We start from the raw sequence: 27120 nt of genomic DNA, 5'->3' as shown, positions 1-27120 counted from the left end.
CCCACCGGTGGATTCCCCTGTGGACCAGTCTGAGCCTGGTTGTCTGTATTAGGATTCATCTTGTGATTCCACATTTCTTTTTAACAGAAAAAATAAATGTCAAGGCTTTAAGAATCTTCATTGTCATTAGCACAATGTATTTTCACCTTTGGCTGAATGAATGCGATACGCTATACAATGTCCCAAGTCCATCAGGTTCCGAACAACAGACAATAGGGAGAGTCTGCCCTCAGTGCCAGAGGGTATTGAGATTTCTATTCAGCAAACTGCTCAGCCCCTGTGGCACTGAAACAAACAGCTGTATGATTAATCCCTGTATGTCCCAGAGCCTTTGGATACTACTGATAATAAGCAGAATGATGGCAGAATTCAAGAATACGACCAATGACATATACCGCAGCCATTTAATATTTATATGTACCGTACAAATGCTATGCACAGCTGTCTGAATTAGTGGGAGAACACACTGCTGCTGCGCGGCCAGACGGTACCTCTCTTGTGTTTGCAGGTTGGATATACTGGACATATTAAAGAAGATGACCCAGTTTTGTGTTCAGCTATTTGCTTTCCTTTTCTGTGGTCACAATGGCAATTGGATACAGGTCAAGTGACGTTACACCACCACAACCACAATAAGGGTACGATACCAAAGACATTCATTCAAAAGATCTCCAGACAATCTTGTATTCTTCAGAATGTAATGTAGTATAATTGTAAATGCATAAATTCATGACAAACTACTCTACAGTTGAGAATGACCATCAGGTATGGCATTGCTAAGGAATTAAAGGGGTTACACATTATGAGATTGGCAGGGGTCCGGCCCCTGTGACCCCCGCCGATCAGCTCTATGATGAGACCACAATATAGGATTTATTCTCAGGGTCGGTTCGATAGAAACTAGGGTCAACCCTGCTTGTTATCTTTAGACAGCTGCTCTTGCAATTTGAAAATACACATATACAGTAAAACACTGATAAATAAGTACTTTTTACCCAAATGTTTATACCAGAATATGGCTATAAAATTCCAAATAATACTTCCATACAACATGACCAAATTATATATTCATACAATGCCTAAACAGTAAACCACTATATAGTGTTCACATAACATGCAGTAAAATTCCACCACTGCACTGCCTATCAGTGCCAAATAATACTGGCACCATAGAATTGCAACAGGCAGCCCACAGGGGGAGAGCTGTGAGGAGGATAAGAGTGGTAGTGGCACTGGCAGTCCTCACTCTGACGCTCCTTGGGGCTGTGCAGCAGTGTATGGAGGGCGCACAGTTTCTTCCCTTTGGGGCATTCGTCGGCTCTCTATGGTTCCTGTTTTGTGGTAGTTGGGGTGCCCTTGATGGTGGATGTTTGGCAGGGTGCAAGGCAGAGCAATGGTCGACAAATTGTGGAAATAGTGACCAGGCCCAGTGTAGTTGCAATAAATAAAGTCTCGCTTTGATGAACAGATAATGGGAGTAGTAACTTATACAACAGCAAAAGGCACAGTTCTGAGGTCCGTTACAGAGTAGGATTCCCCCAATAGTTGTGTATAGACAGTAGAAATGATGGTAATAGTAGTTCAGGCTGAGGGGTGCAGATCTTAGATTCAGATGGCCAATCTGTCTAAAAGTGTGGTGGGTGCCAGAGGCAATTAACCCTTTCCACAAGCAGTAGTTTTAATGCCATAAGCGAGCACTACCTTACTGTCTGAATCCAATGCCCAGCCTTGATAGTTCTAAACCTTCTATTGAATGTCCATTCTCTTTCCCTCAGAAGTCTCATTTAAGTTGTTTTTTGGCTGCTGTTCCATCACAGGAATGGTGTTTCCCGGATGAGGCTTCTCTTTGGGCATACTTAGGAGGAGCTCAAACATCTAGCCCTTTACTCTGGCTTCTCTGACAAGACGGTCACACTAACCAGAGGAGGCTGGACCAGCTTGTCTCAACAGCCATCTAATCCAGACTGCCAGTGTTAACTGTTTATTGTCCATATACAACCATTTGGAACACATAATGCATAGAGAGTGCTTTTAACATTAAATCACAACATTAAAATTTTAGCAAACAACTGCTCTTTCGCAGTGATCCACTGGGTCACTGCACAATGCCTAAATAATAATTGTAAAATTCCTTGGTGGTCCAGGCCATTTAAATGTCATACAGGCAGAGTTTATATGGTACAATGCAAGTGAAGGAATATAGTATAACAGCCAGAGGGCTTATTGTAATAAGTAAAACAAATACTTCCATATCATTAAATGATTACGTATCAGAGATATACTATTAATATAAAGAATAGAACATGTTTTTATTGTCATGGGAGCAAATCCTGCCTCTACAGTTATTTATCACTAGCACTAGCCTGACAATGTCTGTTTGTCTGATAATAACCTCTTTTCTTCTACTCAGATGCAATGTGTGTAATGTATTCTCTCCTAATTGCCAGCTCAAGAACACAACCATATGGTGGACTCATTTCCTAACTGCGACCAGTCTGCTATGCTGCAGTGACCTTATATCTTTTTGGAAGGATTTCTTTATCCATGTTAAAAGTAAATGGATGCTTGTCACAAAAGCCATCCAACGGTTGAGTGCTTTGACAATACTGTTAAAATAAAGGACTCGTATCTCTCCTGGACCTTACAGCCACTTTGCTTTTTCAGAACTGCTGAAATGCACAAACTGCGGTGCAGTGATTATTACAGTGGGGGCCTGCCAAAACGTCATCCTATATCTCATCTCTGCTCACTCAAATATTAGTATGCTGCTTTTATATAGCACAGGGAATGGCGAAAATTCTGATAAATCAGAAAATCAAGGTAGATAATATAAACTTTGCAGGAACATAGACAGAAGACTGGATTCATTATAAATTTTTGATAAGATTTTGTAAGGATTATTTGTAATTACTTGTATCTATCTATCTTTCATCTATCTTTCATCTATCTATCTATCTATCTATCTATCTATCTAATCTATCTGTCTAATCTATCTTGCCTTCAAAGGGAATCATCACCCTAAGGCCTCATGCACACGACCGTTGTGTGTTTTGCGGTCTGCAAACCGCGGATCCGCAAAACGCAGATGGCGTCTGTGTGCGTTCCGCAATTTGCGGAACGGCAGAGAAAGCCATTAATATAACTGCCTATTCTTGTCCGCAAAACGTGGACAAGAATAGAACAGGTTATATTTTTTTTGCGGACCACAGAACGGAGCAACGGATGCAGACAGCACACAGAGTTCTGTCTGCCTCTTTTCCGGCCCCATTGAAGTGAATGAGTCCGCATCTGACCCGCCAAAACTGCGGGTCGGATGCGGACCTAAACAACGGCCGTGTGCATGAGGCCTAAGAGTGGGTTCACATCACATTTTTGTCATCTGTTTAATGTATATGTTGAGAAAAATAGGATACACCAGCATAGCAGAAAACACTTTTCTATCCTACATTTCTTTTTAAAGTGTAACTGCCATTCGATTTTTATTTGCATAATATATAGGGGCAGTGATGCTGACCATTTTAGTAATATACTTTAATTACTTAAATCATACATTCCTATTAGAAAAATAGCTCTAAAGTAGGCCCATTTTGAGCCTTAGCAACGCTCCTCTATCTTCTGCTTACATAACTTTCCAAACTGACTGTGTTATGTAAATAGAAATTAGAGGAGCGTTGCTAAGGCTCAAAATGGGCCACTTTAGAGCTATTTTTCTAATAGAAATGTACGATTTCAGTAATTAAAGTATATTACAAAAATTATCAGCATCACTGCCCCTATACCTTATACAAATCAAAATAGAACAGCAGTTACACTTAAAAAATGGAACTCTGTGGTGAATGGATGCAACTGTATTGCATCCATTCGTGGCTCCATTAGCGTGTAAATTTTTTTGTATATGTTAAACAGATAGCAAAAACATGATGTGACCCAGCCTTAAAGGGAACCTGTCACCAGCTTTATGGTGTCCTAACTAAGGGCAATATAAATAAGTGACTGATTCTCTAGCAAAATGCTGGGCCACTTTCTTTAATTGACCCAGTCAATCTGCCAACATCTTGTATTGAAAAGCTCCAGCTCATAATGATGAGTCATGAATATTCATGAGCTCCTGACTCTCCCGCCTACCTACTGCTGATTGACAGTTTTTTTTTCATATGAATCAGCAGCAGGTGGGCAGGGGAGTGGCTATAGCGCTGAATTAAAAAAACGCTGGACTCACTGACATCACGCTGGACTCAAATCAGCTCATTAGCATGCGGCATGTGGCATCTTTGTGTGTATATTATGAGGTAACCATCTGTCACACCAGTAAGTGAATACGTCTAAGGCACTTTTTAGTAGTTAATGATTTTTAGATATAATTAGTTAGATTATAATCAAATATCAACATGACAGTTTCCCTTTAAATGTACTTTTTAAGGGGGTATTTTCATCACAGATAACTTCTTTAATCTGAAGGCTGAATTTATTGAGGCAAGTTATCCCTGGCTGCTTATTTCCCAAGCGGTGACCACGCCAAGAGAAATGGAGCATTACATGTGGCTATTCAAATCAATTGACTTCCATTGAGTCCAGAGTCCTAAGTGACTCTTTGATGTAAAAATGCCCTAAAATTGCTATGTAAAAAAAAGATACCTACAGAAAGCTAGTTTGTAGTCATCATAAATTAATGTCCATCAGGGTTGCCAACCGTCCAGAAATTTCTGGACAGTCCGTAAAAATAGGTGACTTTTTTTTCCTGTGTCTATGAAAAAAATAGATGTGTCCATGATTTTTTTGAGGCTGGTGGTACTTGACTAGATTGTTTTAGTGGTAATTCTCATCATTTTACAACTGACAGTAGATGCAACAATAAGCTACTGTTTCTTTAGTGGTTTTGCTTTCATCTGTGATCATGATTTGTTGCTGTTATATAGTAGGATGTGTTTCAATATCTGCTGCTGTGAAAAAACACACAATGACAAATACATTTTTTACATTCTGATTTTACGGTCCACTCTCTCAATAAAGAGAGACATGCAAACTACATGGTATGCCAAATTAGCATCCAAGCAAGAAGAACACACACTCTGCAGCACTCACACAATAAAAGTGTGAAATAATTATCTATTAGAACATGTTAACCCCTTCCCAACATATGACGTAATAGTACGTCAAGGCGGTAGGTGCGCTCCCGCATTTTGACGTACTATTACTATTACTGTATCCGCCGGCATCGCTGTACAAGACGATGCTGGCGGATTAACCCCTTCTATGCCGCAATCAGTGTTGACCGCGACATAGAAGGGATTTGAGGCGGGTGAGGGAGACCATCGAGTCCGCGCGCTTCTGTGGTGGGGACCTGATGAGTGAGAAGGCAGCCTAATGCCTTGCACAGCATCAGGACCTGCTTTCTATGGGTGACGAGGCGATCCAGCCTCAGGCTTGGTCTCCTAGGCAACCTGTTAAGGCTGTTTCACACGAGCGGATGCTGTGCGTGGCATCCGCTCCGTGAAAGAGTGGCAAGACCCGATGCAGACTGCAGAGGCACGGAGCATTAACATGACTGATAATGCTCCGTGCCTCTCTGTGACCTCTTTACTACGAAATCACAGTGACAACTGTGATTTCGTAGTAAAGAGGTCACAGAGAGGCTCGGAGCATTATCAGTCATGTTAATGCTCCGTGCCTCTGCAGTCTGCATCGGGTCTTGCCACTCTTTCATGGGGCGGATGCGACGCACGGCATCCACTCATGTGAAACAGCCCTTAGTATATTACTCAGTGTAATACACTAACAGGCAATGCATTACAATACAGATGTATTGTAATGCATTGAAGAGGAGAGCAGACCCCAAAAGTAAAGTCCCAAAGTGGGACAGAAATTAAGTTTAAAAAAAAGTAAAAAAATGAGTTTTTAATAAAAAAAATAACGTTTCAAGTAAAAAAAAAATGACAAAAACAACCCTTTCCCCTGATTTTAAATTAGGAAATAGAAAAAAAAGAAAAGAAAACATGCACATATTAGGTATCGCCACATCTGTAACGACTGGCTCTATAAATAAATTACATTTTCCACCCTGTCCGATAAACACCGTAAAAAAAAAAAAAATGTTTTAAAAAAGCCATTTTTGTCACCTTACATCACAAAAAGTGCAACACCAAGCGATCAAAAAGGAGTATGCCCCCTAAAATAGAACAGTCAACTCATCCCACAAAAAATGAGACCCTACCTAAGACAATCGCCCAAAAAAAAACAAAAAAACTATAGCTCTCAGAACATGGAGACACTAAAACATCATTTTTTGGGTTTCAAAAATGTAATTATTGTGTTAAAATGAAATAAATAAAAAAAAGTATACATATTAGGTATCGTCGCATTTGTAAAAACCAGCTCTATAAAAATATCACATTAATTAACCCCTCACATGAACACAGTATAAAAAAAAAAATGAAAAAAGTGCCAAAATGCCCCCCAAAATAGTACCAATCAAATAGTCACCCCATTCTGCAAAAAAAAGAGACCCTACCTAAGACAAACACCCAAAAAATAAAGAAACTATGACTCTCAGACAATGGAGACACTTAAATATGATTTTTTTGTCTTCAAAAATGCAATTATTGTGTTAAAGTGAAATAAATAAAAAAAGTAGATATGTTAGATATCGCCGTGTCCGTAACAACCTGCTCTATAAAAATATCACATGACCTAACTCCTCAGATGAACACCGCAATTAAAAAATAAATAAAAACAGTGCCAAAAAGTCACAGTTTTTGTCACCTAACATTTAAAGTGGAACACTAAGCGATCAAAAAGGCGTATGCCCCTCAAAATAGAACCAATCAAACCATCATCTAACCCCGCAAAAAATGAGCCCCAAACCTAAGACAATCGGTCAAAAAATAAAAAAGCTATGGCTCTCAGACTATGGAGATGTTAAAACATAATTTTTTTTGTTTCAAAAATGCTAATATTGTGTAAAACTTAAATAAATCAGAAAAAGTATATACATATTAGGCATTGCCACATCCATAACGACCTGCTCTATAAAGATATCACATGACCTAAACCCTCAGGTGAGCTTTAAAAAAATATTAAACTGTGCCAAAACAACCAATTTTTTGGGTCATCTTGCCTCATAAAGTGTAATAATGAATGATCAAAAAATCATATGTACCCAAAAATGGTACTAATAAAAACATCAACTCTTCCTGCAAAAATGAGCCCCTGCACAAGACGAATGGCAGAAAAATAAAAAACATATGGCGTTCAGAAAATGGAGACACAAAAACATATTTTTTTTTCAAAAATGCTTTATTATGTAAAACTGAAACAAAGTAGCCATATTTTATATCACCACATCCGTAACAATCTGCTCTATTACAATAGCGCATGATCTAACCTGTCAGATAAACGTTGTAAAAAATAAATAAAAACAGTGCCAAAACAGCCATTTTTAAGTTTATCTTGCATAACAAAAAACTTAATATAGAGCGATTAAAAATCATATGTACCCCAAAATAGTACCAATAAAACTGTCAACTTATCCCCTAGTTTCCAAAATGGGGTCACTTTTGGGAGTTTCTACTGTAGGGGTGCATCAGGGGGGCTTCAAATGGGACATGGTGTCTAAAAACCAGTCCAGCAAAATCTGCCTTCCAAAAACCATGTGGCAGCCCTTTTCCTTCGGCACCCTGCCGCAGTGCAGTTTCTAGGTAAAATTTCTCTCAGGGCGAGTGTCAAAAAAAACTCCCCCCCCCCCGGTAACAGACAGGCAGGCAGTGCGGGCGGCGGTGCTGACCTCACTCACTGTACGTCACGCAGTGCGTGAGGTACAGTGAGTGAGCGCCGCCGCCCGCACTGCCTGCCTGTGGGGGGACATTATTTTTAATAAGGATCACTATGGATATTATTTAGAATGGAGGCTGCTGTGGATGTCATTATAACTGTATAATGTCTGATAGGCCTAGTCCTGAGTTATATTACCCTGCCCTGTATAATAATGTACCCTGATACCCCTTAGTTATATTACTCCAGCGGGGTAATATAACTAAGGGGTATCAGGGATGGGTACATTATTATACAGGGCATGGGCAGGGTAATATAACTCAGCTCAGGACTAGGCCTATCAGACATTATACAGTTATAATGAGTAATGACACCAACAGCAGCCTCCATTCTAAATAATGTCCATAGTGATCCTTATTAAACTTAATGTCCCCCACAGTGACAGTGGCCCCCATTTTCATGTCTCCCACAGTGGCCCCCCCATTGTAATTAATTCCCCCCATTGTAATTAATGCCCCCCCCCATTGTAATAACCCCCATCCCCCCATTGTAATTAATGCCCCCCCAGACCATCACTCGCCTCACAGCAGGCATCAGCACTGCTCAGGGGCTCAGGGCGGGCGGTAACAGGCAGGCAGTGCGGCGCTCACTCAGTCACTGTATGTCACGCGCCTGCGCCGCCTAGTGGGAGGAGTAAGTCTGACCAGAGCCGTTGCAAGGATTTTTGCCGCCCTAGGCAAGATAAAAATTGGCACCCCCGCCCCCCCTCTTATCAGATCCGGAATTGCGGACCCGGATCCGCAATTCCGATCCTGAAAAAAAATAGTACATGTCCTATTCTTGTCCCCAATAACGGACAAGAATAGGCATATTCTCTTAGTGCCGGCAATGTGCGGTCCGCAAAATGTAGTATTAATAACTAAACAATTAAATAATACACATATTGCATTGTCTACTTACCACCAGGACAATTAGATGATCTGGTCTCTGGCTGAAGTCTGGCTCTTGGTCTGGCTCTGCGGACTCCCTTGTCACTCTCTTCTCCCCCCCCCCTCCCTTGTCACTCTCTTCTCCCCCCCTCCCTTGTCACTCTCTTCTCCCCCCCTCCCTTGTCACTCTCTTCTCCCCCCTCCCTTGTCACTCTCTTCTCCCCCCCTCCCTTGTCACTCTCTTCTCCCCCCCTCCCTTGTCACTCTCTTCTCCCCCCCCCTCCCTTGTCACTCTCTTCTCCCCCCCCCTCCCTTGTCACTCTCTTCTCCCCCCCCTCCCTTGTCACTCTCTTCTCCCCCCCTCCCTTGTCACTCTCTTCTCCCCCCCTCCCTTGTCACTCTCTTCTCCCCCCCTCCCTTGTCACTCTCTTCTCCCCCCCTCCCTTGTCACTCTCTTCTCCCCCCTCCCTTGTCACTCTCTTCTCCCCCCTCCCTTGTCACTCTCTTCTCCCCCCCTCCCTTGTCACTCTCTTCTCCCCCCCTCCCTTGTCACTCTCTTCTCCCCCCCCTCCCTTGTCACTCTCTTCTCCCCCCCTCCCTTGTCACTCTCTTCTCCCCCCCCTCCCTTGTCACTCTCTTCTCCCCCCCCCCTCCCTTGTCACTCTCATTCTACTCCCCCCACCCCCTTGTCACTCTCATTCTACTTCCCCCACCCCCTTGTCACTCTCATTCTACTCCCCCCACCCCCTTGTCACTCTCATTCTACTCCCCCCACCCCCCTTGTCACTCTCATTCTACTACCCCCCCCTCCCTTGTCACTCTCATTCTACTACTCCCCCCCCTCCCTTGTCACTCTCATTCTACTACTCCCCCCCCTCCCTTGTCACTCTCATTCTACTACTCCCCCCCCTTGTCACTCTCATTCTACTACTCCCCCCCCTTGTCACTCTCAGTCTCATTCTACTCCCCCCCCCCCGTCACTCTCATTTCCTCCCCCTTGTCAATGTCACCTCTAATGTAGCGTGGCCGAGCTCTGTTCGCTCCGCGGTACAGGAGCTTTTGTTTCCTGTACCCGGCTGACAGGAAGTGCTCACTTAGTGTGCACTTCCTTTCAGTCCGGCCGGGTACAGGAAACAAATGCTCCTGTACCCTGGGCCGGACCGAACAGAGCTCGGCCACGCTACATTAACAACTCAGCAGTCTGCAGCGCAGGCAGGCTACGCAGCACTGAGCCGGCCGCTCAGGAGGCTCAGCATGAGGGGCGCCGCCGGCCGGCCGCCCGATCCTTTACCTTCATAACCAAATTTTTTATTTTATTTTTTACCTCAACGGCCCTGCCCTGCCGTGTGCCCTTACATCAGTTTACGACCACGTGTGGGGTGTTTCTGTAAACCTCAGAATCAGGGTAATAAATGTTGAATTTTGTTTGGCTGTTAACCCTCGATGTGTTAAAGAAAAAAAAAGGATTAAAATTGAAAATCTGCCAAGAAAGTGAAATATATACATTTTATCTCCATTTTCCTTTAATTCTTGTGGAACATCTAAAGGGTTAACAAAGTTTGTAAAATCAGTTTTGAGTAACTTGAGGGGTGTAGTTTTTACAATGGGGTCATTTATGGGGGGGTTCTATTATGTAAGCCCCACAAAGTGATATCAGACCTGAACTGGTCCTTAAAAAGTGGGTTTTGGAAATTTTCTTAACATTTTTTTAATTGCTTCTAAAATTCTAAGCCTTCTAATGCCCCCCAAAAAATAAAATTACATTTACAAAATGATGCAAACATAAAGTAGACATATTGGGAATGTTAAGTAATAAATATTTTATGATGCATCACTTTCTGTTTTAAAAGCAGAGAAATTAAAATTTAGAAAATTGCACATTTTTCAAAATTTTTGGTAAATTTGGGATTTTTTAATGAATAAAGGTGAACTATATTGACTCAAATTTATGACTGTCATGAAGTACAATGTGTCACGAGAAAATAATCTCAGAATGGCTTGGATAAGTAAAAGCGTTCCAAAGTTATTACCACATAAAGTGACCCATGTCAGATTTGCAAAAACTGGCCTGGGCAGGAAGGTGAAAACTGGCCTGGGGTAGAAGAGGTTAAATAAAAAAAAACAAAAAAACATCCCTGGGATGCTGATGCAGTACCCCAGATTACTACTGCACAATGTTAATTATTGCCAAAACAGTTAATTTAACACTGGCAAGTAAAATCTGGTGATTTGTTGCTAAAAGAGCTTGTCTTTTTTTGCACTGTGTGATCCTAAAAAACAATGGATGAGCAATATAGGGTTCATTTTGGCAAACTGTTTAGGTTGCCGGGTGTTGGACTGGGTCCACCACCTGGTTAGTTAGTAGGAAGTATAGTCTGAGCAGAGCTAAAGGAAGGGCATATGTGAGAGAGTTTCTGCAGACCAGACAACCTATGTTTCTGAGACTACAGCTGCCAAAAGAGTAAATCTATTACCAGAGAACCACTTAAGGAAAGAGACCATACTTTATAGAATGTCCAGAACTAGGCCACGCAAGCTTGTTTACAGCATTGAGACTTTGCTACTGTGGAAAAGATATATTTCTTTGGCACCTACCAGATTTTTAGATGGACTGGCCGTCCAGATCTAATTTCTGTGTCTCTCAAAACAGAAAGGGTTAACAAGTACAGAATTGCATACCTGTGGTTATTTTGGAGAGACTTGAAAGTGTCTTTAGAGAAAAAGACAAAGACTACTACAGCTACCATCATTATTGCTGTCCATACACTGCTATTGGGAAGAGACTATACTGTGATCTACTTTGGAACTGTGGCTTTTTGCTGCCATATATACTACTACTCCTACTATCAATCCAGTAAAAAAGACTTTATTGTAACCAACTGATTATTTACTCCATCATCCATCTGTTGGCCATGCATCCGCACTCCTGCCTTGCACCAAGCCAAACTGTTCACAATAAAGGGCACCCCAACTTCCACCAGACAGGAGCCACAACACCAGAATGTTCCCGAGGGAAGAAAAGATGCGTCATCCAGTCATTGAACAGCCCTATGAAGCACCAGGGAGCAGCATGCTACCGTGAACTGTGAGCACTACTACTACCACCACAATAGCCACTACCACTTGCATCCTGGCCTTCCCTCCAAGTCACTGCACTTATGCGATACGAGCAGCAGTCCAGGGCTGTAACTCTGTGATATGTTTTTGTTTCCCTCTCTCCCCCTCCTCTTCACCATCCAACATGGAGGAGAAGTGAGCAGAGGTACTTTCTATTTTTTCATTTAAGAGAATAGCAAATTTGTACCAATTGTAGAGAATAGGAAAAGTGCAACTGTTCCTGACGCTGCTCTAAGCAATCCCAAAAATGAACAGATGATCATGTATATATAAGGAAGTATTTTATTGCATTTAAAGTACTTGGTACCTGATGAAGACTCCATTTGAAGTTGAAACACACTAAAGAAGAGTTTAGCTACATGAAAGGCCTCCTGATGACCAATACTTATGATGCCTTCCTGTGGTGCCACAAATAGTAATAGTGTCCCCCTGTAGTACCCCCAGTAGTTGTAATGTCTTAAAGTCCCCCTAGCAGTTTGTGTTCCCCATACAGTGCCTCCAGTTAGTATAAAGCCCCCCTGTAGTGCCCCAGTACTTTTAATGCCCCCATTTAGTGCCCCCAGTAGTTACTGTATTTCATTAAAGTCCCCTCAGTAGTTATAATGCCCCTAAGTATTGCTCCATTACTTATAATGTCCCCCTGTATTGCCCCCAGTAGTTATAGTGTGCTCCTGTAGAGCCCCTAGTTGTTGTAATGCCCCTGTCCTCCTGTAGAGCCCCTAGTTGTTGTAATTATAGTGCCCAATGTACTGTATTTCCCCAATACTTATAATTCCCCCCATAGTTTCCCCAGTAGTTATTTCACCCTGCAGTGCCCCCAGCAGTTATAGTGTCCCCCTGTAGTGCCCCTAGTAGTTATGATGCCCCATATAGTGCCCCAAGTAGTTATAGTGTCCCCCTGTAGTGCCCCAGTAGTTAGAATGCCCCCTGTATTTACTAAATACGTAAAATGTCTTTCTTATAATGCCTGAGACCTGTACTGCCTGCACTGGCACACAGGCCTATGCATTGTGAGGATGGAAATACAGTTGTATTTGGGGCAGCCACTACTTTTGGGGCCTTGGGAAGGCCTTTTTTTGTACAATGTAGTAAGTGGTGGTCTGAGTAAAAAAAATATATTTTATGACTGTAAAGAATTCCTTTTTTGTAGGTCAGAAAAGACAACCACTAATAACAAAAATAGAGAGGATGGTTGGACACTTTTCCAGTGCAAACAATAATTTGAAATAAACTATGTGCATTCAAGTGTATTTGCAATTCATTCATCCTTTAAATGCGCAATGTTAAAGATGCCTTAAGGATGGGCCTCAAAACACTTGCCGCAATGCATTAATCACTACACTGCGAAGAGTGCTGTCCCATTAACACATACCATACTGCATGATGGCATTAGCATTTCTCTATCCTTACAATTCTATATTAAACTGCTTCGCCTATAGGCTTCTTCAAATTTTGCAATTCAGCCCTAATTAAAAGAATCTACATAAAAATTTTCCATTTGACCTGTTAAATAGGGAAATGATGGCACTGGATAGTAGAGGCTCGGTAGTTTCGAGTAGCGTCTCTGGCTGTCACATTCAGCCGCTGATGACATTATTGGATTCAAGTGGCTGAAACTCAGCAAATAAGAGAACAGACAGCTCAGTGCATGTAGGGAGTGCTTAATAGCTATTAGACAGATTATCCATGGCTTTTCTGGTACACATCATGGTGGACGAATCCTGTTACTTGAAGAATAAAGGATGACAAAGTTATTGGTCCAATTTGTGCTGTAGTCTTAATGCCTTTACTTTCATGATAAATACTGGCCAATCTCAATGCTGAAGATGCTGTACACAGCAAATACTGCCTGTAAAAATCATCCAAAAAAGGAACATGCCGTCCTTACATGAATGTGTAAGAACATACGGATTACTGCATTATTTGCAACATTCTCTCATCATTTTTACATATGGCTGTACAAGCCACAGCAGGCGCCAATGAACTAATTAGTCCTGTATTGTTAATGGCCGTGCGGTATTGCAGGTGCCGTGTGGCCATTAACAAGACAGACCGACTTGGCTGGAAGGGGTGAAGCTTTGCCTGAAAGGGGATGTAGTCTAATATGTGCCTTTTTATGCCAAAATTGCACCAAAATTAAGCATCCTATAGGCTTATACAGTATATCAGGGCCAATGTCTCTTGCTCTGCAAAACCCAGAAAGTTGCAGGAAATCCAGCAGCCACCGTTGCCTTCATTTGTAGTGGTGTCATGAACAAAAAACGTGGACTGCTACGGATTGGAACATCTTTACCTACAAATCCAGGTTCTCTATGGGATCCCATAACTGTCGGGTTCAAGTATGGAGGCCTGGTGGGCCTTCAATCTTGTTACTCTGCCCTAACTGCTAGTGTGATGATCTGGGGAGACATCTCATACGACAGTTGTCACTCCTAGTAGCGACACTCGGTGATATGTGCTGGACATCCTGCAGCCAGATATCTGCCTCTCTTGGCAGGGCTTCCAGTTGGCATTTTTCAGCAGGATAATGCTTGCCCACACACAGAAAGGGTTTCCTAGGAGTGTCTCTGCCAGCGTGCAACACCTCCTTGTTCTGCCTAGTCATCTGATTTATTGCCAATCCAGCATTTATGGGACCAGTTGGGACGCCAGCTTCGACAACTTATAAGTGTGCAGTATCCTTAGGCCCAGCTGCAATATCTGTGGGTAAATGTGCTGAAGTATACCATACAGAATCTGTATGCCTCCCTGTCCAACCATATCTTATCTTGTATCCAGGCTAGGGGTGGCCCAACAGGGCACCACAGCCTCCTTTCAATTGTACAGTTTTCTCCAGCAAACTTATCCTTTCGTTCTAACATTATACTCACATATATCATCATTACATTCACACATATAAAGATACAGATTTACTAATGCGTCTGTGCCAAAAATCTGTCTCAAAATGTGGAGCAAAATGTGGTAAAAATGTATTGCACCTTGTTTTCTTTGTAATAAAGATTATTGCTTTGTGGGAGGTGCTACGCATTGTGGGTAGTGCAAGGCATTCTGGGAAGGAGAAGCCCCAGTCTTCAGTCTACATACAGACTACAGGATATCAGCAGAGCTGTTCCATGCAGTTCTCCTTCTTAAACTCCACCATCTTTGTGCAAGTATATCTGGTGAGATCTACCTTGTTTCAGGGACATTATGTTATGCAGAGCTGTTTAGCTAGGTGTAAGTGTCACTCAGGGAGTTATTTCTGTTAGCTAGACATGTAGTTCTATGTATAGGCAGCCATTTTAGATATCTGCTTTCTCTGTCAATGTATTACTGTACTGTACATGCTCTTCTATCATGTCTACTTACACAAGCCATTTGCATTCTTGTAGTTTTACCAATTCATAATCCTGCTGACTAATAAACAAGTTAGACTACAGAAAACAGTTTGGAACAGGAATGGTTTATATTAAATGTGAGACTGCACACTGTGTGAACGTGTATGAAGACAGAACAGTAAAACAGATGCTAGTCACCAGCAATAGTGGATATGACTTCACAGAGCCGCCATCACACACACTGTCCTGCGTACAAGATTGCAGCGGCTGCCATACAATAACAAGAAGTGAGAGTGCAGTTCCCAGCAAGTGCAACACTATCCAGACCACGCTGAAGTACGTTCTACCAATACTGAGTCTGCACAGAGATGTTAAGCAGCCAGCAAAAGGCACACAATGTCCGCTAGCTGGGCATCATCATACAGGACCAGATCACGAGCAAGCTGCTCTAGCAAATCCTAAATAATTGAAAAGGCTGCTCTCGCACGTGCAGAAGCTGAAGCACCAAAAGTAAGGTCTTCCTTTGCCGCACAAGAGATGCAACTAAAGCTAAAGCAAGCAGATCAAGAAACAGAAAGAGCATGCCTGCAATCGTCAATTGAAACAAAAAGAGCATGAGTGCATCAATGGAAAAAGAGCGTTACTAGAAGAAGAGAGAGTACGCCGTTAAGCGTCAGTGGAAGAAGAGAGAGTACGCCGTCAAGCGTTAATGGAGAAGGAGCGAGTGCTCCTGCAAGTGTCACTGGAAAAACTCGCTGCAGAGAAATAAGCAGCAGCCGCAGTGGCCAAAGCAGAGTTCCTAGAAGCCTTGGAGTTCCCCGAATCCGAGAAACACAGACTAGACCTAGATGAACAAGATCCAGCACAGCGCATCTCAGAATATGTCCATCAGCATCCGAAGACAGATGACAACTGTGATCCAGTATAATAGCCAGCTTATACAGAGTGCCAAAGATCCTACCTTGAACCACAGTACCTCCAGCAGGATGGTATGCGACAACACGATGCTGACCACAACTACAAAGCTACAACTTTCGCTTCGACTTAAAGGGACAACCTTCGCGTCAGAACAGTATTATACAGACTTCCCTAAGCCAGAAACCCCTAAAAGCTATGGTGATGCACCACACATGCAGCATAACAACACACCAGGTAGTATTGGCGCTAACCAGGCCGCCATGGACTTCGCTAAGTTCTTTGCTAAACGGGAGCTGGTTACCAAAGGACATATAAAGTTCACCGATCGCCCCGAGAACTATAGGGCATGGTGAGCCTCCTTTCAGAACACCATAAGACTTAGATGTTTCCTATAGTGAGGAGTTAGATCTCTTGGTAAAGTGGCTTGGAAGCCAGTCTGCTGAACACGCTAAAAGAATCAGAGACGTTAACATAAACTATCCTGGCAAAGGCCTAAAGATGGTGTGGGAAAGACTTGATGAGTGTTATGGGTCAATCGAAGCTATAGAAAATGCTTTATTTAAGAGAATTTATAATTTTCTCAAAATAGTGGGTAGTGGTTACCAGAAGCTCAGGCAACTCAGCGACTTGTTAATAGAGGTACAGGTTGCTCAGGCAGAATGAGATCTGCCAGGGCTAGCATTCGAGCAGTCAACCAAATTGTCCAAAAACTCCCTTATAACCAACAGGAGAAGTGGATCGCACATGGTTTTCATTATAAGCAGGTTCACAATGTACCATTTTGTAGACTTTGTTACTCAACATGCAAGGATCAGAAACGATCCCAGTTTTGACTTTACATTGTCATGCCCCACTACCCCTGGTGTCAAACCTCATCCAGGTTCTCCTTACAGGTCGTTTAAGTCTTCTCAAGAAGAGAACAAACTCAAAGATCTTACCAAAGAATGCCCCCTGCAAAAGAAACCACATCCTCTACTAAAATGCAGAGTCTTCAGGGAGAAGTCTTTAGAGGACTGCAAATAATTCCTCAAAGAAAACAACATCTGCTTCAGGTGCTGCGCTACAACATCGCACTTCGCCATGTTGTACCACCCTCTCAGGTATCACCCCAAGCAGAGGAGCATGACGGGAAGCAGATAGACAATGACGTAGACTCCGCAGTAGTCACTTCTCACTCTACAGAGATCTATTAAGGACTCGCAGAATGGAAGTCCTGCTCCAAAATATGCCTCGTCAGAGTTTATCCAGTCAGTCACTGAGATAAGGCGATCAAGATATATGCAATCTTAGATGATCAAATCAACAGGTCTTTAGCTAAATCCACCTTCTTTGACACCTTCAACATCGTAGGGCCCAGTTCTCCCTACTCCTTAAGGACATATACAGGTACCGTTGAGACGGCGGGGAGGAAGGAAACTGGGTACAAGGTGAAGTCCATAGATGGTTAGACCTGCTTGTCCCTCCCAACCGTACTGGAGTGCAATCACATTCCTGACAACCAGTCTGAGATACCTACACCAGAGTTAGCAGCATGTCACCCCCACCTGAAGCATATAGCTTACCTGATACCGGAACAGGACCCAGAAGCCCCAATAGTCTTACTCCTTGGAAGAGACATACTACGAGTTCATAAGGTTAGAGGACTGATTAACGGTCCCCAAAATGCTCCATATGCCCAGAGACTTGACCTAGGATGGGTCATCATAGGAGACGTCTGTATAAGAGGAGCACACAAGCCGACCTCAGTCAATGTTATGCTCACCAACACACTTGAAAATAAATGTCCTTCCCTATTCCAGCCATGTCACAGCAGTTTCCTAATAAAAGAATTGCCACACAGAGCTCCTGTGCCTTGTCCTTTTGTGGATCCCTCCTGTGAAGGCCAGGCCTGCGATGGTGAGCAAGATCACTTAGGGTGCACAGTTTTCCACAGGACAAGAGAAGACAACAGGGTGGCAATGTCCATAGAAGACAGGCTGTTCTTGGATATCATGGATCAAGGAATAGTAAAAGACAAGTCAAACAGCTGGGTCACACCTTTACAGTTAAAACCCTGGAGACAACTCTTACCTAATAACAGAGAACTTGTCTACAGTCGATTTATCTCCCTCAAACACAAACTTCAGAGGACACCAGAGACGAAAGAACATTTCTGTGCCTTCATGGAAAGAATATTCCAGAACAACCATGCAGAAATGGCACCTGAGCTCCAAGACTCCAAGGAGTGTTGGTACTTACCCATATTCGGCGTGTACCATCCAAAAAAACAGGGCAGATACGACTAGTATTCGACTCTAGCGCCAGGTGCGAAGGCGTTTCACTAAATGTCTTACTGTCTGGTCCAGACCTCAACAGCCAACTTCTAGAGGAAGTTCTACGCTTCTGCAGAGATTCCGCAGCATTTATGGCCGACATACAACAAATGTTCCACTGCTTCCTCATCAAGGAAGAACATAGAAACTACTTGAGGTTCTTCTGGTACCGCAAAAACGACCCCAATGAAAACATTGTAGAGTACCAAATGAGAGTGCACATCTTCGGAAACAGTCCTTCCCCTGCAGTTGCTATCTACGGTCTCAGATATTCAGCCCGAAAGGGTGAAGAAAAATATGGGTCAGATGTCATATCCTTTGTGGAAAAAGATTTCTACGTAGACAACTGCTTAAAATCCACACCCACGAACGAGACCCCAATCAGTCTCCTGAAAATAACTCAATAAATGCTTGCACTATCTAATTTGAGGTTGCACAAAATCGCCTCCAACAGCCGTGAGTTAATGGAAGCATTCTCACCCCAAGACCATTCAAGTGATCTAAAGGATTTGGATCTTAGCATCGGCTCCCTTCCTATGCAGCGGAGTCTCGGTTTGCTCTGGGATTTAAAGGCAGAAACATTCACCTTCCAAATCAGCAAGGAAGATAAGCCCTCCACACGTAGAGGAATTCTGTCCACTTGAAACAGCTTATATGATCCTCTGGGATTCGTAGCGCCTTTTACCATGCAAGGTAAAATGATGCTAAGGGACTTCACCACAGAGACGTCTGATTGGAATGATCCACTTCCCACGGAGAAAAAGGACATGTCGACAGGTTGGAAGAAGTCTCTTGAAGCATTGACCAGCCTTCATGTGGAACGACCATATGCTTCCATGTCATCTACTGAAGTCAAGATGCAAAGACTATATCTCTTCTGCGATGCTTCAGTCAAGGCAATTGCTGCCATAGCATACCTATAGACCATTGACGTCATAGAACAATCCCATATAGAATTTGTCATGAGCCGGACCAAACTGGCGCCACTCCACGAACACACGATTCCCAGGTTGGAGCTCTGCACTGCTGTGCTTGTAGTGGAGTTGGCTGAACTTATAACATCAGGAATAAACCTGGAAATCGAGGAAGTTGAGTTTTATACGGACAGCAAGGTAGTCCTAGGATATATCTGCAACAAAACCAGAAGTTTTTACGTCTACGTCTGCAATCGGGTGCCAAGGATCAGAAGATCCACTTGTCCTAAACAGTGGCTATGTGCCCTTGTCCTAAACTACGTGCCCACACAGCATAATCCTGCGGATCACGCGACTAGATCCATCGCACCAAGCCACTTTAAAGACACAACATGGTTTACAGGTCCTGCATTCCTGTATCGTTCAATGTCTTGCAGTACCAGAGTCAACACATTTGAATTGGTAGACCCAGATACAGATGAAGAAATTAGACCCGAAGTATCTACTCTACACACAGTGACTACCGACCACCAACTCAAATCCCATCGCTTCGGCAGGTTCTCCACCTGGATGTCGCTCGTCTGTGCTATAGCCTGTCTAGTTCATATAGCTCAGTCTTACAAATCTACATTACCTGTGAGACAGAAGCCCTGCAAAGGTTGGCATCACTGCAAACACACCTTTACAACTGCTAATCTGGAAAAGTCCAAAAACTTAATAATTTACACTATACAATGTGAAAGTTATGCTAAAGAAAGAGACTACCTCAGCAAAAACCAAACAGTCTCCAAAGATAGCGCTTTGGAAAAGCTTAATCCCACTATTTACCAAAATGGGTTGCTAGAAAGAAGGATTCAGTGGCGGCGTCTGTTGACGCCAGACAGAGAGTGTTCTGCCTCCAGCAGAGAGAGATTCATTTTAGTTCACGTCTATTTCATTTCTAATTCATTCTGCTGCAACTTCTGTATTCCTGCAGTTATTAGTTAGGTAACAACACCATCTAGCAGTGGTAAAAATGTATTGCACCTTGTTTTCTTGTTAATAAAGATTATTGCTTTGTGGGAGGTGCTACGCATTGTGGGTAGTGCAAGGCATTCTGTGAAGGAGAAGCCCCAGTCTTCAGTCTACATACAGACTACAGGCCATCATCAGAGCTGCAGTTCTCCTTTTTAAACTCCACCACCTTTGTGCAAGTATATCTGGTGAGTGAGATCTACCTTGTTTCAGGGACATTATGTTATGCAGAGCTGTTTAGCTAGGTATAAGTATCACTCAGGGAATTATTTCTGTTAGCTAGACATGCAGTTCTATGTATAGGCAGCCATTTTGGACATCTGCTTTCTCTGTCAATGTATTACTGTACATGCTATTCTATATGTTTTACTTACACAAGCCATTTGCATTCTTGTAGTTTTACCAATTTACAATCCTGTTTACCAATAAATAAGTTACACTACAGAAAACATCTTCTTCGTCTTATTTGGAAGACAGGAATGGTTTATACTGAATGTCAGACTGCACACTGTGTGAACGTGTATGAAGACAAAACAGAAGGACGAACAGGAGTCTCCTTCAGGCCTGATGCAAACAATAGGGAAATGCAACACACAGCACCCAACCAAAATACAAAAAGGGAAAGGAAAGACTTAACTTCAAACGAGCAGTGGAAGCACCAGGAACTCTGCAGAGATCCACACACCAGCAATCCACAACTGAGACTGAAGCTATAAACTGCACAGCATTGTGGAAGAAGCAACAATAAATAAGGTTAAATGACCACATTAGCAACACCTAAGGCCAGGGGTGTGGCCATTACCAGAAACAACACATACGCCTACTGATCCACAAGGAAAATCAGTCAGATCAAACCACGTGTTGCCAGTCTCACCGATCTCCTGCCACCTGTGGCGGGAACGTCCGTGACAGGCACATATTGGAGAAATTTGGAGCACCTTGTAACAGGGCTTAGCAGGAAGTGGGCGGAGCTTCACATGAAGGGGTGGAGCCTAAGAGGCACAATTTTCTGCCAATTTCAACACAATTCTAGAGTAAAAATGTGTAAAGTAATAGTTGGTATAGAGTCAGTGAAAAATGTTTGTCCTTGCATTACATTTATCATCCAGCCTGAGACACTGTGATAAAACTGGAGCAGGTCTAGACAGCAGGTCTAGTTTACGCCATCTACAGGCTTAGTAAATCTGGGCCAAAGTTTCATCCAATTCCTTCTTGATGTTATTTTTTCCAGTGAGTAAACACTAAATAAGAGTCTAGGAAAAAACTGATCCTACACATTCATGCCACTGTTAATATTACTGTCTGATGACAGTTGGCTCTCTAGCACTAGGCTAATCTACCAGCTTGAAGCCTCTATTAGAACTGCACTCATTGCAGAAGTTTCAAAATAATCTCCAAATATGTCCTCAAATAAACCACAGGATTCCCATCAGAACAGAACGGTCCGAACTCAACCTCCCTTTTTCATAATCAGCTGTAAGCTTCAATCCAGCAGCATGGCTTTAGTTATCGATGCAAGATCTTTACAGGTGTCTTCAGGAGGAACGAACAAACAGAAAAATGTAATTGTATAAATTAAATCACACAGAGCATAACAGAAACCTGGTGTAACATGCGCAGCCGTCTGCAAAACTCAATACAATACAAATATTAGAATAAGCAGTCTAAGCCCCAAAGCTGTAGCACCGCGCCAACCCAAAATAAAATTCCACTAACATGAATTATGTTTTGGGGATTTTTTTTGGTATTTGCCATTACAGCTTAACAGAACGTAATACATCTTCCTTCCTTCATGCACATACATCATATAAGTAGTATAGTAATAAAAATTTAGTACAAAGGTTAATTTTGAGACTGCCAGGCAGAATTATGTACATACTGGCATGTCTGGGATAAAGTATTGTGTTTTGTGAACCATATCTGTCATTTTTATGCTAACGTCAATAGCCAATGATATGTTACATGTGTATGCAAGTTACAAAAACAGTTCAATACATATTTCACGGCAGATATTTTGTTCGTTGCCATACACCCAAAAGCAGCATTCACATTAAAGGTGGCAAGAGAGAACTATAGAACATTTAATGAAAGCCTGAAGTTCCTGTAGACTTCTTGAAGGGAGCTTTATCATTTAGTTTGCACCAGAAAAGTGGCGTTAAAAAGTAGCAACTGCATATTTACGACCTTTTAAAAAAAACGTTGCAGAGAAATTTATGGCAAATGAAGATTGCTTTCACATTTACTTACATTGTCCACTGTAACTTCTCATTCTTAATCGAGCTGTACAAAGCCTTGGAGAGAAAGAGAGATTTTCAAGTGAGTAAAATGAAGTTAATGTGTAATTACACATAAATTGACCAAGATGGTTTGATATTAATACCGAAACCTAAACCTATGGCTGTAAGCGTAACCACCACTCAACATATAGTTGCACCTATTTTAGATACCTCAGAAGCTTGCAGAATCTGATGGAGCCTGGATTATTAGGACAATTAGGAACATATTTAACACGTGACGATCATAACAAGCTGTGAGTGTGGTCAACTGCAGGGCGATAACGCAGTATGGTGCTAATGTTAACTTGTGGTAGGTACATGGAATTACACCTGTACATACTGTTTCATTCTCATGTGATTTTGGACTGTGTTCAAACATTTTTTTTTTTTATTAGGACCACAATAAGGCCCATGCACATGACCGTATTTTTAGTCCGCGTCCGTTTCACATTTTTTGCAGAGCAGACGCAGACCCATTCATTTTGATGGGGCCGCAAAAAATGCAGACAGCACCCATCCATATGTCTGTTTCACTCTCCTTTCAAAATGATAGAACATGTCCAATTCTTGTCCTTTTTTTTAACCAGAAAATAGGCATTTTTAATATAGGGTTGGGCGTGTGTTATGGAAAAATGTGGGATGCACACAGCCGGTATCTGTGTTTTGCAGATCTGCGATTTGCGGGCCGCAAAACAGATACGTCTGTGTGCATGGGGCCTAAATGGTATAAAATGAAATCTATAGATTACAGCTCATTAGATAAATACTGAGAACCTGCAGTGCAAATAATTCACAGGCAAGTGGATTGGTGTGATCTGCTGTGAAAACTGAGGCCGCTACGAGGCCACACCTGAGCCATATAAAAGCTACAAAGTCTTTCCCACTTGAAGGTGTCTCAGAAATAGGATATACCGAATGCAGTCAAGTGGGAAGAGGTAAATGTGTTACTTTGGTGTTAAAATGGTTCAACAATTCCAGTGGCTGCCAACGAAGTGTAACATAATGTGAATAGTTCTGTCCCTCTTGCAAACAGGAATATCAAGAAAGTTGCCATATATTAGTCACTGTTTATTCATTCATTTCCTCATCATTACCTCTCATAGTAACCTATGAACATCGGTTAAAAGTGGTTGTTTTGTGTTACATTTACTGTGGATAAGCAAAGAATACACATATAGGAAAAGCAGGAGGGGAGAGACAATACTATGGAATATTCCAACTAATATGCATTATATGTTACTGAATCCTTTATCATTGTGCTGATCTATGAATGAAGCTCAATGTTCGAGCAGATTATTGCTAACGAACATCCTCTGGAAGCGCAGAGGATATCAAGACCAGCTCAGAAAGCGGTCTTGATAAATCTCCCCCTTGGTTATGTACACTGATATATCCTGATGTAGACACAATGGCAAGCCTGTCCATGGGCTGGGTCTGATGTATGCCAAAAGAGTGCATGCACTGGCATTCCATTTATCTCACTGTATTCTCCTACCAATGCAAAAAGATCTTACAAAGCAAAAATGGTATATGCATGGTATAAGTTCTTTACAATGGTAGTTTGTGGGCAACACATGCACCTGGGTAGGATATATTAGTATATATGTGTTGTGTCAGACTGAATGTAAACAAGAAATTAGATTTAGAAGGCCAGATAATCAGGCTCGTTGCAGACAATCTGCCAATCTAACGGTGCAGCAGATCACCCGATAAATGAGCGAAACACTTGTTCATTGGGTGAAATTGTCGCCCGTGCAGGCACATAATTATAGTTTCTGGCCAGCAGATAGTGCTGTCTAAACAGGGTTCTGCTGCCCAGAAACAATGCAGCCGTATTAGGACGAGCAATCGCAATAGTGATCCCTCGTCCTCATACTGTGGAGGTGATCGCTGCATGCAAATGAAGAGCTTCACCCGCACTGAACAAGCAGCCAACTGTCAGGAAGTAACGCTTCCTTCCAGACATTTTTCTGCTCATCGGCCCATCTAAATCCACTTTAAGTATTATAGCATTTAATTATACCTTCTGTAACCAAGTCTTCTGAGATCTGAAAAATCTCTACTGTACCATGTTCAGGGATAAGTGAACATAAATGAGCATTACTTTTCTACAACTCCCCTAGGAATATGGTCTGCAGGAAGTCGGGGAGGTCTGCTGTAGTGGTGACAGTCAATGAAAGCAAATTGCCACTCACACTTGGGGATACAGTATGATCTGTATGGTAAATGAGCATCTCATCAGCACTAATAAGATTTACCATAACGGCTCGGATAAGATTACCAGCTGCTTCTTCCGATTTCAGTCCTGGATATAATAATGGATATGATTGTTGCACAACCTTTGTTTTTCTCTGTTATCATCACGTGCCTGTCACCTTGCCTTGACGCTCGCATAACAATGAAGAAGTCGGCATTTGTTTGTACAGAACACGTGAACGCGTCCTACCTGCTGCATTTTAATAGAGCTCATGTGGGAAAGTGCTCAGCTTGATGAAATACAGAGCACAAGGAAGGCTCTGTGGGCTCTCATCTAGAGCGTCGCTAAGCAACTTTCTGCAATCTGACGCACTACATAATGGACTGATATTTTTATCGTTTACTTATAACCAGCCCTTATAAACAGCCCCACGTTTTGCTATAGCAAATGGAAAACATGTTCTATAATATTTGCACCTACAAAAACCTAATACATTTAACAGCCTACAAGAGTTGTGTAAAGTACATTCAATTGTAGATAAACAATATTTCCTAGTTATACTATATATCTCACACTATGATGATATTCACACTGTGTGGATTTATATTCCAGGTATTACGCACATAGCTGATGAAAATTTTCTCCAGACACTCAAACTATCTGAATATAAGGTAAAAGAATCTTTGAAACCACTTCAAAAATCATCTATTATGATGGGCTACAAGGAAATTCTAAATTCCCTATGGTTGTCCCATAACAGCTGTCAGCAGAATGTAGACTGGTAGACTGCAGATATAGGATTGTCTTATACGGGTCTGTGTGTGCTCACTTAAAGGGCATCTGTCATCAGATTTGTACCTATGAAACTGGCTGACCTGTTGCATGTACGTTTGGCAGCTGAAGACATCTGTGTTGGTCCCATGTTCATATGTGCCCGCATTGCGGAGAAAAAAGATGTTTTCATTTATGCAAATAAGCCTCTAGGAGCAATGGGGGCGTTGCTGTTACACTTATAGGCTCTACTCTCTATGCAACTGCTGCACCCTCTGCACTTTGAATGACAGGGCCAAGCATGATCACACTTGCGGACACTATGAACATGGGACCAACGCAGATGCCTTCAGCTGCCAAGCGCACATGTAACAGGTCAGCCAGTTTCATAGGTACAAAACTGCTGATAGATGCCATTTCACTACCAAAAATGAAAACTATGAAATTCCCTGCAGAATAGTATTGTTCTTTTATTCATCCTCCAACTGACTGATTTCCTTGCATGTTAAAAGGCCTACTCATTTACCCTCAAAAATCCATCAAGTGTTATATAGTTAATGGGGATAAAGCTGCAGTTTTTCTATCTGTGCCTGTGAGATTGCATACTGTACTGTGAGAGGAATGCACGGCGGCGGCGCTATCTTCACCTCAAGAAGGTCCTACCTATGTAACAGACATAGAGAGGGCAAAAATGCATTACTTCCAAAATGCATGCAGAAGAGGAAAAAAGACCCATCATACAAGGGTTAAGCACAATTCCTGGTTGCACTGAAGAAAGGTAATATGATACTGAATATCAGCAATGCCTTATAGAAACTCTGTCACCTCTGAAGGCCCCGTAAACTGCAGCCTAAAAGGTGCTGATTCCAAATCTGTCATTGCTATCTTTCGATTTAGGGCTCGTTCACACGACCATCTGTCTTTTTCAGTGTTTTGCGGGCAGTTTTTCCTGGATTAGTTTTTTTTTAGTTTTTTCAGTAGTGTTTCTGATTTTGTTCCGTTTTTCCATATGGCATATACAGTATACAGTAATTACATAGAAAAAATTTAGCTAGGCATAACATTTTCAATAGATGGTTCAGCAAAAACAGAATGGATACGGAAAACATACGGACTACATTCCGTATGTGTTCTGTTTTTTTGGTGGACCCATTTACTTTAATGGAGCCACGGAACGTGATTTGTGGCAATAATAGGGCATGTTCTATCTTTCAACGGAACGGAAAAGGAATGCATACAGAGTACATTCCGTCTTTTTGTGGAACCTTTGAAATGATTAGTTCTGTATACGGACCGTATACGGAACTCAAACAACGGCCCGTATACAGACCGCAAAAAACGTTTGTGTGAGCCCTTAATTGCAAAACGACCATGTGCTGCATACTGGTGCATACTGAGAAATTCTAAGCTCACAGGACATAAGGCTACATTCACAAGAACGTATTTTGTTTCTATTTCTGTTCTTTTGCGGATAGGATACAGACCAATTAATTTTAATGCGTCCACAAAAAATGCAGACAGCATACCGTGTGCTATCCGCATGTCCGCTCTGTAGCCCCGCAAAAAAATAGAATATGTCCTATTCTTG

At 42.2% G+C, this 27120-nt stretch overlaps 1 protein-coding gene across 1 annotated transcript in view; it reads right to left on the bottom strand.

Moving 5' to 3' along the window:
• PSD (pleckstrin and Sec7 domain containing) overlaps nucleotides 1–27120 on the bottom strand; it is a 245691-nt gene that overhangs the window by 62822 nt on the left and 155749 nt on the right. The window contains exon 10 of the mRNA XM_044299275.1: nucleotides 22536–22579. Coding sequence (XP_044155210.1) covers nucleotides 22536–22579 — 44 coding nt within the window. The remainder of the gene's footprint in view (nucleotides 1–22535; nucleotides 22580–27120) is intronic.

This window comes from Bufo gargarizans, chromosome 6 (genome assembly GCF_014858855.1).
Source record: "Bufo gargarizans isolate SCDJY-AF-19 chromosome 6, ASM1485885v1, whole genome shotgun sequence".
Classification (NCBI taxonomy): domain Eukaryota; kingdom Metazoa; phylum Chordata; class Amphibia; order Anura; family Bufonidae; genus Bufo; species Bufo gargarizans.
This window is presented reverse-complemented; position numbering and strand designations above follow the sequence as displayed.